The 13,625-nt window shown below is 41.1% G+C and overlaps 1 protein-coding gene across 1 annotated transcript in view; it reads left to right on the forward strand.

Annotated features, from left to right (window-relative positions):
- SYNPR (synaptoporin) overlaps positions 1-13,625 on the forward strand; it is a 313,963-nt gene that overhangs the window by 256,413 nt on the left and 43,925 nt on the right. The window contains exon 4 of the mRNA XM_032324244.1: positions 6,600-6,798. Coding sequence (XP_032180135.1) covers positions 6,600-6,798 — 199 coding nt within the window. The remainder of the gene's footprint in view (positions 1-6,599; positions 6,799-13,625) is intronic.

Raw genomic sequence — 13,625 nt, forward strand, 5'->3', positions numbered from 1 at the left:
TCGATACATTTAATACATAATCACATCAAGGAGAAATGCCTTTATTGTGTTTAAGAGCAGAAGAACAGTATTTTGTCTTTCACTTTGTTTTTGTCTTTTAAGAAAACGTTTTTAGTGAATATATGCGGTTGTTGCAAGAAATGAAGCTGCCCTTGATTCAACGAAGGTTAGCACAAAGATGTCTGGAAAATGAAGCTCGCTGGCTAAAAATGCTATTTGCCTGAAGATAAGGAAGCTGGGGATGAGCTCTTAGGTCTAGCAGACAGGAGTGCAGGTCCACAGACCTTCCTGGGAACAAACAGAGTCATTAGAATCCGTGAGACCCTCTTAGGATGTTTCTGAACTGGATTGTTTTCTATTTCTGCTTGCTTTGATGTTGGGTAGAGTCTAGTAATGACCCTTTTAGTTAACAGAGGCTTTCTGCATGTACTGATACTCCTGGTCAGCAAGTCCTGCATCTCGGACAAACTCTCCCCCTTCTCCTTCGCAAGCTGAAGACTTCAAACTTGTTTATGACTTGAGCAACCCGAGTCCAAGTACCGGGGCCTTCTCTCAGTTCTCACTGCAATGGGCATGTTTCTCAAGACTGTTCCCAGTCCCCACCTTGCCCCATCTTCTGCTCTTTCCACCCCAAATAGATCCTATACCGGCAGCCCTGTGATGTCATTGTCCCCAGATCTTGACCATAGTATAGAAATGGGCCTCATGATGAGCTGGTAGCATAAAGGGGAACCTTGCTTTAATCAATATGCAAGTCCTTCGGACCAGTTTGCCATCGACCTCCTAGAAAATCTCCATTCCCATACCTCATGACTCATTGTTTAGCTTCTCCAATGACTCGCCATGGAGCTCAACACATCCCCCTCCCCAACTCAGAAGGACTTGAGCATAATGGAGAATTCAGGAGTTTGGAAATCTAAGAGATGAAATTTGCATAAGTTAAAAAAAAAAAAAAAACCCTCAGAGTTGTTTTCCAAGTTTGCCTCTTCTCTCTGCCAAGTGGGTGATCTTTGATGATTCTTTCAAGATGACTGAGCTCCAACTTCCTCATCTGTAGAATGGAGAAGTTTTCTGAAGAGAAACAATGAGATGTAGTGTGTGAATGTGTTGCTAAACTTCCAGGATTTTGTCGTGATTTTTGCTGTGAGTCATACAGGCTGAGCACGTAGAGGTGTGTGTGAGTGGGTACATGCACACACAAACACTTTATTATACAGACACATGGCTAGCGAGAGAAAAGTCCATGTAAAACCAGACAAAAGCCAATATTTCATATTGGGAAGAGAGGAAAAAATGGAGCAAGAGGATTAAAGTCTCTATCAACTGATAAAAGGATTGAAACAGGAGCTGCAGAAAAATGATCAAACAGAGAGAAACGTGCTTAGCACCACAATGTGCCAGTTGCCCTCTGACCTTCCCTTGGCCACTGTAATTCTGGCTATGAGACATTCAGCGACAGCAGTTTGCTCCCCAAAGCCCTTAAAGCTTCCTACATTTGCTCCTGGGAGATCACCAACGTCGGGACATGTCATTGTTGTCTCTCCCTGAGCCACCCCCAGATGCTTTGTTATGAGCTTTAGTCCTCTGTTCTTCCAGAGTAGGTGAAAGATATGGTCAATAACTTGAAAAGTCTTGCTACCAGATGCCCAAGGTGGTACCCTATTCCCTAAAGAGGAATCTGTGCCTCCGAGTTCTAAATATTTTACTTTGTATAAAGAACCACGGGTACTACAGTGATCACAATTTCAGAGCACGATGCATGCAGGTTCATTGGCTCTCTGCTTGCTTCTGAGGCAAATGTTAGCGTAACTTAGGTCCATATTTGGAAAATGGACAGTTTTTAATGACTTCCTCTTGACTAGTCTGCTGGGATTCAACTCTGTTATTGCTGAGTGCCTTGTACAATGCTGGATTCACATACTTCAAGGTAGAAGCACAAGGAATGTTGGTTTAGAACCCTATTCAGTATAAGCCATCTGCACACCATTAGATTAGAAGGCTCAGCCATTCTTATACAGACATTCAACTGTTAATCTAATGACGCTACAACTTCTGAAGCAGAGGGGCAGAAATGTACAGTAGTTACTAATGTCGCCTCCACCTAATCGCTCACATTGGAGACTCACCTCTGCCCTTCACTAGCCACATGACCTCAGGCAAACTCACTGCATACTCCAAGCCTCAGTCTCCACATCTGTATAACGGTCCTAGTAATAACTCCCACCTAAGAAAGGTGTTGCGAGCATTAGTCGAGAAACAGGTCTGTAAAGAAGCTAGCACAATGGGTGGAGGTTGAAAAATGTCTGTGTTTGTTATAAACACTTTTATTCATAAAGCAATGCCAATTTGCTTAATAGGTACATTTGCAGTCCCTTTTAGTGTCATTGAAGCAGCAGTAAAAAGTTTAAAAGACTGTGTATAAGCATTAGTAAAAAAATTTTTTAAAAATCTACTCTAACATGGAGGCTTTTCTTTGGTAGACACAATACAGTAAAATCCAATGAAATTCAATTACCCCTTGATTGACTCAGGCCAACCCAGAAGGGAATAATAATTTGAAATCAACAGAATTGCATTTGGTCCCTTTTGCAGGCTCAGCAGTTGCTCCCTGATGAGTTCCTCACAAGATCAGAGGTGGCCCCACTGGCTTCCAGAGTCTGTCAACTGGCACACTCGATCTGTACAGAACAGTTTTTTCCTTGTTTAGATTCTAAATGGATGATATTTGCTTCCAGAATTATTACAGCTGCCAAACGCATGCTGACTACAAAAATCTCTCCCTCCAAAACAAATCATACATATTTATTCATGTATATGTACTGGACGCTTAAAAGAGCCTCTCTGTTAAAATATATGTGTTTAGTAATACATATCATCATCTAGCATTAAAAATGTTCAGCCATGTGAATTATTATACTCAGACTGTTTTGAGCTGACGTGCTCTTTCTTTATAAATGATCCCTACTCCCTTCCACAGAATAGCATTAGCTTGGAACTTCTCTTTCCCCTCATCCTCTTGATTTCACCCCAGTGTGACTGGTGGGCTAAATATCAAGCTGTAAATCACTGGCGTTAATAAGCAGATTTGTTAGTGATTTTTGTGCATGTGTGCCTTGTGCAAATAGCCACATTTACCGTAAAGCAACATAGTAACTTGGTGATAGGGGAAATTTTGATATTCAGCTGATTGCATAGGGGGAAAAAAAAAACCACCCAGTTCTTTTATTCTCCTGTTCCCTGCTACCCGCACCACACACAAAGTCTGCAGACCCAGTCTGTATATCTCAGCTGAGGGAACTGGGGTGTTAGAAGCACTGCTGATCCGGCATCTGGAGAGCCAGTGTGCCTGTCTCTGATCAGTTGCAGCAGGTGACATGGCCCTGCCTGCTATTTTTGTTTTATATGTTGTTTATTGCAGGAAAATCTTTCCAGACTTTATCTTAAGATGAAGACCCAAATTTATAACCTGGCCCACTTTGCCCCAAGGTGAGGGCCCCAGAGGACTTCTTTGTCTCACTGGATACCACTCGTTCTCTTTTCCTGCCATGTTCCAGTTTTCCAGGACATAGTTCATCTCTTCCCATGTGCAATGCTCCTGCCCTATGCAGGATCTTGGTACCTGCTCTTTCTTACCTATTTTTTGACAGTTTTATTGATATATAATCCACATACACTACAATTCATTCCCTTAAAATGGACACCTTGATCGTTTTCAGTCTATTCAGAGAATTGTACATCCATCACCTAGAACATTTTCATGGCCCAAAAAAGGAATCTCACATCCCTTAGCCATCATCCCCAATTCTAGAACCCCCATCACCACCACCTCCAGCCCTAGGCAAGTGCTAGTCTACCCTTTGTCTCCAGAGACTGGCCTTTTCTGAACATTTCCTGCAAATGGAATCCTACAGTGGGCGGTCCTTTCTGACTGACTTCTTCCACTTAGCAGAAGGTTCTCAAGGTCCATCCATGTTGGAGCGTGTGTCGGCACTTCATTCCTTCTCAACAATAGGTAATATTCCACTGTACAGAGGCACCACATTTTATCTACTCATTCATCAGTTGACAGACTTTCTATTACAAAGAGTGCTGCTATGAGCATTCCTGTTTCATTTCCTGAGTACAAGCTTTTGTGCAGACAAATGTTACCCTTGCTCTTGGGTATGTATCTAGAAGCAGAAGGGCTGGGTCACGGGCTACCTCTATGTTGAACCATTTGAAAAACTGCCAGGCTGTTTTTCCAAAGTGGCTGCCCCATTTTACATTTCCACCGGCAATATACAGACGTCCCAATCTGTCTAATAAAACTCGCATTCCAGTTCTACCTTGTTATTCTTACCCAGTCTTACCAACAATTTTGATTCCAGTCTCATACCCTTTTTCATTGTAGCCTACTAGATAGAGAGTCACATTTCACTGTGTTTTCATTCTTAACTTTCGATCTGGATAATTTCTGCCCATTTTTCAAGCAGCAGATTAAAATTCCATAGGTAATCTTACCTTGACCCCCACCCCCAACCCAGACTAGCCTTGGGCTTCTCTCAGGAAACCTATCTTTTCCATCTACCTTTGAAGTTCTATATGGGCAAGGCCCCTCCTATCCTCCTTACTCTACCCCAGCATCTCGCCGTTGTGTGAACTACTGGCCGCTTGCCAAAAATTTGTGGGATAATGACATATACAAAATAATGAGGAAAAGGTGTACATTATCTGAAAATCACCTGTATGAGAATTATTGGCATGATTAGCTTTTAAAGCTATTTCATTTTTCAGCATTCCCACAGGCCAAACCATTGGGAAATATTTTAATATCTCTGGCAAGGGGAGGAAAGGAACTCTATAATGTAACCAGGACGAATGCTTCTATTTTCCTGAATCGTACCAAACCGTACCCCTTTCTGGTTGATAAGAAAAGGGAGGAACCTCAGTATATACAAGCGAGATCAAGTGGACTGTGTAGACAGCTCTCCCTTAAGTCAAGCAAGAAATAGAAAAGACTGGGTTTCTCAGAAATAGGGAGCTCAGGGGGACTGGACTTCCCTGCACTGGTTGTCCCTAGAGACTGTGGTTGAGTAGGACAAGGCCGCGGAATGTACCTTTTTAACAAGGCCTCTAGTGTTTGCAATGCTAGTGACCCATGAGCTTCACTTGGAGGAAACATTCATCCTGTTTAATATTCTCATCATTTAACAGAAACCAGTTAATGCAGAAGTTAAAAATGCAAGCTCTAGAGTCAGGCACAGATTTAAATCCCTGCTGAATTTACTAGCTATGTGGCTTAAGACAAATTACTTAATCTTTCTAAGACCAATTTCTTATCCTGTAAAGGGGGAGGGGGCAATAAAGTGCCTACGTCACAGGGCTGCCATGGGCATTCAATTAAATAATGAGTATAAAACACAATACCTGGTACACAAGAAGTGCTCCAATATTGGGGCACTTGATTGGCTCAGTTGGCTGAGCATCTGACTCTTGATTTTGGCTCAGGTCATGATCTCATGGGTCGTGGGATTGAGCCCCACATGGGGCTCCATGCTCAGCAGGGAGTCTGCCTGAAGAGTCTCTCCCTCTGCACCTCCCTCTGCTTGCTTTTTCTCTCTCTCTCAAATAAATAAATGAAATATTCAAAAAAGAAAGAAAGAAAGAAATGCTCCAATATTAGTAACTATTGTTACTACTATTTTATCATTATATTACTGTATAAAGTATAAGAGAAAGTACACAACAAATCTGTTTTAAAGGGATCCGTTTTGCTCAGTAAAAAAATACTTTCTAGTATTAATTGGGAAATTTCCAGGTTCCTCAATGGCTTTATCATTACTGTTGCTTTCATAGATAGTTTTCCAAGTGGTATTTGCTGATATCCCTCCTATGGCTATTTCCGAGCACCTCCATAATACTCAAGGGATAATTTAGTTATTTCTTATGAAGCAGAATTTTGGCTTCTATATTAAATTATAGTTTACCACCTAGTTCACAACATGAGCTACTATACTGGATAGAACACACTTCCTTAGGTGTCATTTGTTAAGCAGAAAGTATTACCCCCAAATCTTATTTCTCTCTATTAGGTAATATATTGAGTCTGAATGCCTGATAGAAATTACTCTCTAAAATAGAAGTTCTAAAGTTCAATCAAATTAGTATCGATCCATCATCTTACAGAATCAAGAATGTTCATTCATTTATCCAAGTCCTGTATACTGAGTGCCTAACAAGGCTCAGGCATTCAGGATATACAGAGAAGAAGAAAATCAAGAGGCCACCCTCATGGAAATCTTTGCAGAAAGATGGCGTCTTCACGCCCTTTCCGTGAGGTACTTAAATACATCATCAAGATCCCATGACTAGTGATGAGTGCTATGAATGATGTTCATCAGGATGATGGGATAGAAAATGTCTACGGGGAAGGAGCTATTTTATATTAATAGGAAAAGGCTCTCCCAGGAGATGACTTTTGAATACCAACCAAGGAGCCGGCCGTGGAAAATGTCAGGGGACAGGGCCATTGAAGAAAAGAAAACATTCAAGCAAATGACCTTAAGCCTGGCTCAGTCTCCTGTGCCTTATAAAGAGTCTCGTTCCCTCTGGCACTTTAGGTTGCATCAGGTGACCTTTGAGGTGCCCACCTGCGAGGGGAAGGAGCGGCAGAAGCTGGCACTGACTGGTGACTCCTCGTCTTCCGCCGAGTTCTTCGTCACGGTCGCTGTCTTCGCCTTCCTCTATTCCCTGGCCGCCACCGTCGTTTACATTTTCTTCCAGAACAAGTATCGGGAGAACAACCGCGGCCCGCTCGTCGTAAGTGGCTCACTTCTTGCAGTAACCCTCTCCGTCCCCTCAGATTTCTTTCCCTTGGCTTGAAGGGCTTTGGAGTTGGGCAAGCCCTGGGGGCAGGGTTTTTGTTTTTGTTTTTGTTTTTGTTTTCGGGGGGAGGGGGTTTGTTTTAAATCACATTCATTTTCATCCACATCTCTTGGATCTAACACAGAAGCATGATGTCTGCCATTCTTTTGCACCCCTGAACTGGAAAAACATCACGAGACGTGCTAGAAACCCTTCGGAAATAAATGGTTGGAAATCTCATGAGATCCAGGGAAGATGAGTGAGGCTTACTGCAGATTTATTTATAATTCCAGCATGATGGAGCCAGCCAACCATTTTTCTCACCGGTCACTTAGTGTGACTTGTGCTTATTTGAATGGATTGTTCGGTTAGTATATGATAGACGGGGCATAGGGGCTTCCATCTCTGAGCCCCCACCCCTATCCCCAGCAATCTCTCTAAATCTCTCTTTCCACCACTGACCCTCCTCCCACTTTATTTTTCCTTGTAAACCGGTCCAAGGACTCACATGGACAAAACCAGTATAGCCCAGGATATCCCGATAGGGGGGACACACACACACCTACAGGGCACAACAACTCTGAGAGGGGCACAAGAGTGTGAGTAATTTTTAAAAATTTTTAAATTTTTTATTAACATATAATGTATTATTAGCCCCAGGGGTACAGGTCTGTGAATCGCCAGGTTTACACTTCACGGCAGAGTGTGAGTAATTTTTAAGGAAATACATTTTAAATTTCTCAACCTTCACATATACACTTGCCTTTATCTGAGAATGCTCTGCATATAAAAATACTTGGCTGCTTCTTCCTTAATTACCTACTCCCATTTTATAAAAGAAAACCATCCATCTTCTCCATCCCAAATATCACCACACAATACACTGCTAGGAGGCAAAACTTTTCAGGTGCTAATGAAAATATTAGAAATATTGGTGTTGGTGTTGACAAAAGTGAGTTATTTTAATGTGTGGGTAATGTACTCTTTTGCATATAAGGAGGTTTCCAAATTTTTTACTTCCAAATTTTTTTACTTCAATAAAATTGAAAGTCTTAATCTACTCATCAAATGATAGACCATTAAAAAAATACCTTTTGATGACAGATCACTATGTGATTAGGACATATAACTCAGAAGAAATTCAAGGAAATTCATGACATTGCTAAAACAAAACTCCATCTGTTCTCATCTACTCATTTATGCGAGCAGGGTTTCTCAACACATCTGTAAGATGAAAAATGGGGAGAGAATTTATGCTGAATCATGGCCCATTCGAGAAGTGATGTTTGTTCCCCCAAAAGTATGCAAACTAATTGTAGGGAAAAAAAGGCCCAGATATTTCTAATAAAATTTTTACTTTTTAAATTTAATAATTATCAAATGTATAATATTTGTTGTTTGGAACAATTGTTCATTAATAATATTTATTAACAATATCACCCAATCCCAAGTAAATTTTTGACACTTAAAGCATTAGAATCATGGGCAAAAAGTTATTTAAGCATATGTACATATTTGTGTTACAAAGAATATAATAAGTGACCAGTAAAATGCTTTCCAGTATAAAAAATATGTACACTATGTACACTATGTGAGGAAAGTATAATGGAAATACAAATTCATAGAAAGTGAAAAGAACATGTAAAATTTCCAACTGTTAAAGAGAACTTTTTCATTAATTTTTTAATGGAAGACAGAGTATCAAATAATGTCTTCATTGGATTCATTTAAAAATGGACACAGTGTGTACATTTTAAAATAATCAATATATATGCCAGAAATAATGTTTTTTGAGCTATTTAGATTTTTTAAAAAAACAAAATTAGATGTTTCAACTTCATACAAGTAAGAACCCAATTTCTCAAAATTCTTTTAGGGGGTAAAATAGATTTTACAGATATCTAATCTCATCAATATGTTATGGAGACCTGAACTTTAAAATAAAGACATTGTAAAAGGTAACTGTAATAAATCCCCATATGCAGAGCTTTGTGATTAAGTATGAAAGCCCCCCAAAATTCAAATTTTTAGCACTTTAATATGTTATCTTCGAAGAAGCAGAGTAATGAACTTGAATTTGTGGACAAGTGTCTTTTCTCTTTCTCCCAAAGTGGAGCTAATAGTCTTAGTGGTTTTAAAATACTTTTTAAGAGTCCCCTAACTTGGGACTCTTGGGAGGCCATGATGTGCAGATAGATACACAAAAGAGATTGCTATAGATGTATCACAGAACCAAGGTGCATGCATCCATTCCTGGGTGTGTGTAGACCAGGTTACAAAATTCTGAAGTCTAAGGAACTCTCCTGACTTCCTGAGAGAAGTTGACTCAGCTACTTTGCTCACAAAGTGGAAAAAGATCGATTTTGCTATATAAAACCACATTCTCCTCATACGAGATAATCTTGTGAAGGCATGCTACTTCATCTCTGTGTAAATATTCTCTCCCATCAAGCAGGATATAATGAAATCCTGAATTGTGTACTACGCTGGGTAGGTTCTGTTTTATTACATCGTGGGAACAGGGGAGGGGCAGGGGAGATAATTCTAGTCATAAAAAAGGAAAGGCTCCTAGATGAAACTTCTGTGATATTAAAAACCTGATGTGCTCATTACTTAGCAGATGAGAGTTCATTTAAAAATGAGCCTGAGTCCTAAGAGTCACAGAGGCAGAATGGCTATGGAGGGTCCACAGGACGCCATTACAACCGCAAACGGCAAACCATATCAATTCTGGCCCCACCATGATGAGGGCACAGTTGGGGAATAAAGAATGAGCTATTATACCCACCCTTAATGGTTAGTTAGCAAGTTACAAAAAATCCACACTGTGAACAAGATCTCAAAAAGAGGATTCAAACATTAAAAAAAAAAAAGTTCAAATGCTATGTTAACAATAATGGTACCCATTTTAAGTCAATCCTACTTATTCGAAAAGATGGCTACTGATAATGACTTGGTCACCTCAGTTCTTGTTGTCATCTATTCTTTTTTGTTGTTGCTTTGTTTTTAGCAAAACTCACATTTTTTTCTTCATTCTGTAATTTTCTGCAGTATGAAACAACAAAGTTACCTCATGATGCTGATACGAACTAATTCAAGCAGTTTAAAGAAGTCAGGGATCCTCTTAAACTGGTTCACATCTAGAAATTAACAATTTCCCATCTCATTCTATAATCCTCTAGGACATGACATTACACATCATGCATAGATAAGATTAACGTGTAGGAAAGGGATGATGTTGGTAACGATGTTGATAATAGGAATAACAATAATAGGGGCGCCTGGGTAGCTCAGTGGGTTAAAGCCTCTGCCTTGAGCCCAGGTCATGATCCCAGGGTCCTGGGATTGAGCCCCGCATCGGGCTCTCTGCTCAGCAGGGAGCCTGCTTCCCCCTCTCTCTCCCTGCCTCTCTGCCTACTTGTGATCTCTGTCTGTCAAATAAATAAATAAAATCTTTTAAAAAAAAGAATAACAATAATATCTACTGGTATTGATTATCTACTATGCGTAAAGCTAACAGTCACAACAACCCTAACTTATGTTATTTTTTAAAAGATTTTCTTTATTTATTTATTTGTCAGAGAGAAGGAGAGAGAGAGAGAGAGCACACAAGCAGGCAGAGAGGCAGAGAGAGAAGCAGGCTCCCTGCCGAGCAAGGAGCCCGATGCGGGACTCGATCCCAGGACCCTAGGATCATGACCTGAGCCAAAGGCAGTGGCTTAACCCACTGAGCCACCCAGGCATCCCCCTAGCTTATGTTACTATTCACATGTAAAGATGAGGAAAGGGAGGCTGGGAGAGATCACCTGACTCCCCCTGGTCACATCGCTATTAGAGGGTAGAACGTTTGAAACCAGGTCTCCAACTCCAGGGCCCAAATTTATAACCACCATGCAAGAGGGTCCAAATTCCTGGCAGGCAATGTTCTATGAACTGAGAAGGGTGGGGATGAGTAAGACCAGTTGGTTTATACACCTGGACGGCTCCTATATTGTCTTACTCTGGATATAGAGAAACCAAATACATAGAGAAACCTTATAACCCCTAGACTTTTCTGCTCATTTGATGTCATCGACATTTTTCATTTGCCTTCAAAATCTATTAGGAGTCCTGGCATGACTGCTGTAAATCTATGATGCTAGTAGAATCATAGGGTTCTGCTTGTGCTGCTGTTTATCTCTTTTGCACATGGAAGACGACAGTGACAGAAAACAAGCTTTTTAAATGCCCAGGTTCAATGGGTATTATAAATCCGAGATTATCAGGACTGATTCCTATCTCTTTGCAAGCAGTTGTGAACAATTTCAGACAGACTGGGGCCATGCTTACCAATGGCGATTTTCTGAAAAGATCTTTTTCTACTGAATATGCTTGACAAGATGGTGCACATTTAAGTAAAAATGAAAATAAGAATGTCTTCAGAAGTAACGTTATTGTTAATGATGCTTAATAACCCAGTAGCCAGAAAATCGGCCCGAAAGAATCAGGCGGCTACTGTACATCATTACAGTGCATGCCTTCTTGTACAGATGAATAAATGACGGTTCTCAGAAAGCAGAGACAGCCGCCTGAATCATGGTATGATTGTGAATTGAAATGTCAACGCTGGTTAGATCATTTTGACCTGCTCCTTAGAGTATCCTTTTAAAGCCCATCTCCTGCCTAGATGTCTGTGTCGGGATATTCTGAGCCATTTTCAGATCTCATGTCAAATAGTGACACTGTGAAGCTTTAGAGATTCTTCATATTAATGTAAAGTCAGTTTTAAAAAAATATCTTACAGAGTGCTCTAAGAATGAATGTATAATACACACTATCTCACATTTTGGTAAATCCTGATTTGAAGAGGTTTGGTTTAAAGTAACTACTCTAGGAGTTTAGGAGAATCAATATCCACTTCAAGATTTTGTGGAAAAGGAAAAAGCTCTCTGATTTTTTCATAAAACTCTGATTTTCCCATAAAGGTTGACCAAAGGCAGTTTATAGGACTAGTGGTGCTAAGCTGTTGCAGGCACACAGTGATGTCGTGATTCACATTTGTTTACGTTCTGTGCATTCTACGTATTCTCTCATCTAACCTCAGAACAAGCCTGAGAGAGAAGGAGCGCAATTAGAATCGGCCCCATTCTATGGATTCAATTTACCACCTCTTTACTGAGCATCTGGTGTTGGAAAATGTGTCCCTGGGAGATTAGAAACCTTGCCTGTTGTCAGAGAGGTGAACAGCAGCAGAAGGACTCAGACTCTTAGTCCAGTGATCTTGAGGGTAGTGGCTAAGCTCTGCAGTCCTGGATTTTAATCCCCCGTATGACCTGTAAGAGTTTGAAGTGTGTTACTTCACCTGCAGAACGAAGCTAGTAACGATACACACATCTTGGGGCTGCTGAAAGGAAAGGAGGAGTTAAAACCTACAAGGCGCTTTGCACAGGGAAAGGCACACAGTATTAACAGTGGTATTAAATTAACAGTGGTAAATTAACAGCATCTCACTGCTGCACTATTATTGCCATCAATTAAAAAAAATTTTTTTAATTAACATATCATGGGGGCGCCTGGGTGGCTCAGTGGGTTAAAGCCTCTGCCTTTGGCTCGGGTCATGATCTCAGGGTCCTGGGATCGAGCCCCGCCTGCAGCTCTCTGCTCAGCGGGGAGCCTGCTTCCCTTCCTCTCTCTCCGCTTGCCTCTCTGCCTGCTTGTGATCTCTGTCTGTCAAATAAATAATAAATAAAAATCTAAAAAATAAAATTAACGTATCATGTATTATTTGCCCCAGGGGTACAGGTCTGTAATTCATCAGGCTTACACAGTTCACAGCACTCACCATAGCACATACCCTCCTCAATGCCCATAATGCCCAACCACCCTCTCCCTAACCCCCTCCTCACCCCCGCAACCCCCACTTTGTTTTGTGAGATTAAGAATCTCTTATGGTTTGTCTCCCTCCCAATCCCATCTTGTTTCATTTTTTCCTTCCCTACCTCCCAAACCCCCCACTCTGTCTCTCAGCTTCCTCATATCAGGGAGATCATATGACATTTGTCTTTCTCTGATTGACTTATTTCACTCAGCGTAATACCCTCTAGTTCCATCCACGTCTTTGCAAATGGCAAGATTTCATTTCTTTTGATGGCTGCATAGTATTCCATTGTATATATATACCACATCTTCTTTATCCAATCATCTGCTGATGGACATCTAGGTTCTTTCCATAGTTTGGCTACTGTGGACATTGCTGCTATAAACATTCGGGTGCACGTGCCCCTTCAGATCACTACATTTGTACCTTTAGGGTAAATACCCAGTAGTTATTGCCATTAATTTTAATCACTCTCTTGCCCATTACTGGGTAGAATCTTAGCCACATAAAGGAAATTGCAGGCAGGGTCCTTTAACTACCAGCAGCCCTCTCAATGCTACTTTGCTCCCCAAACATTCTCTTCTCCCCAATTCCCCCAGGGATAGAGCTGGACTCAGGACTGCTTCTAAGACAACAGTTGGGAGGTTGAGCCACCCAGTGAACCTTTCTATCCCTGTGACCCCACTCCCTTCGGTGACTGGAAGGTGGATTTTTTTAACCCCTAAATAAAACAAGGCTCCCATTTTCACGTGTGGGCTGTAGCCATCCCTAAGCGAGGATAACAGGAGGCAGGCAGAGAGCTGGGTGTTCCGAAACTCACTGCTGGTTCCTCCCAACTGTATCTTTCTTAGCTGTAGACAGGGCTGGAAATCAGAACCGCAGCCTCGAGCTGTTGGGGAATTGCTGAGGAACCTCTCCCCCTCGC

The sequence above is a fragment of the Mustela erminea genome, chromosome 1 (genome assembly GCF_009829155.1).
Source record: "Mustela erminea isolate mMusErm1 chromosome 1, mMusErm1.Pri, whole genome shotgun sequence".
In the NCBI taxonomy this organism is placed as follows: domain Eukaryota; kingdom Metazoa; phylum Chordata; class Mammalia; order Carnivora; family Mustelidae; genus Mustela; species Mustela erminea.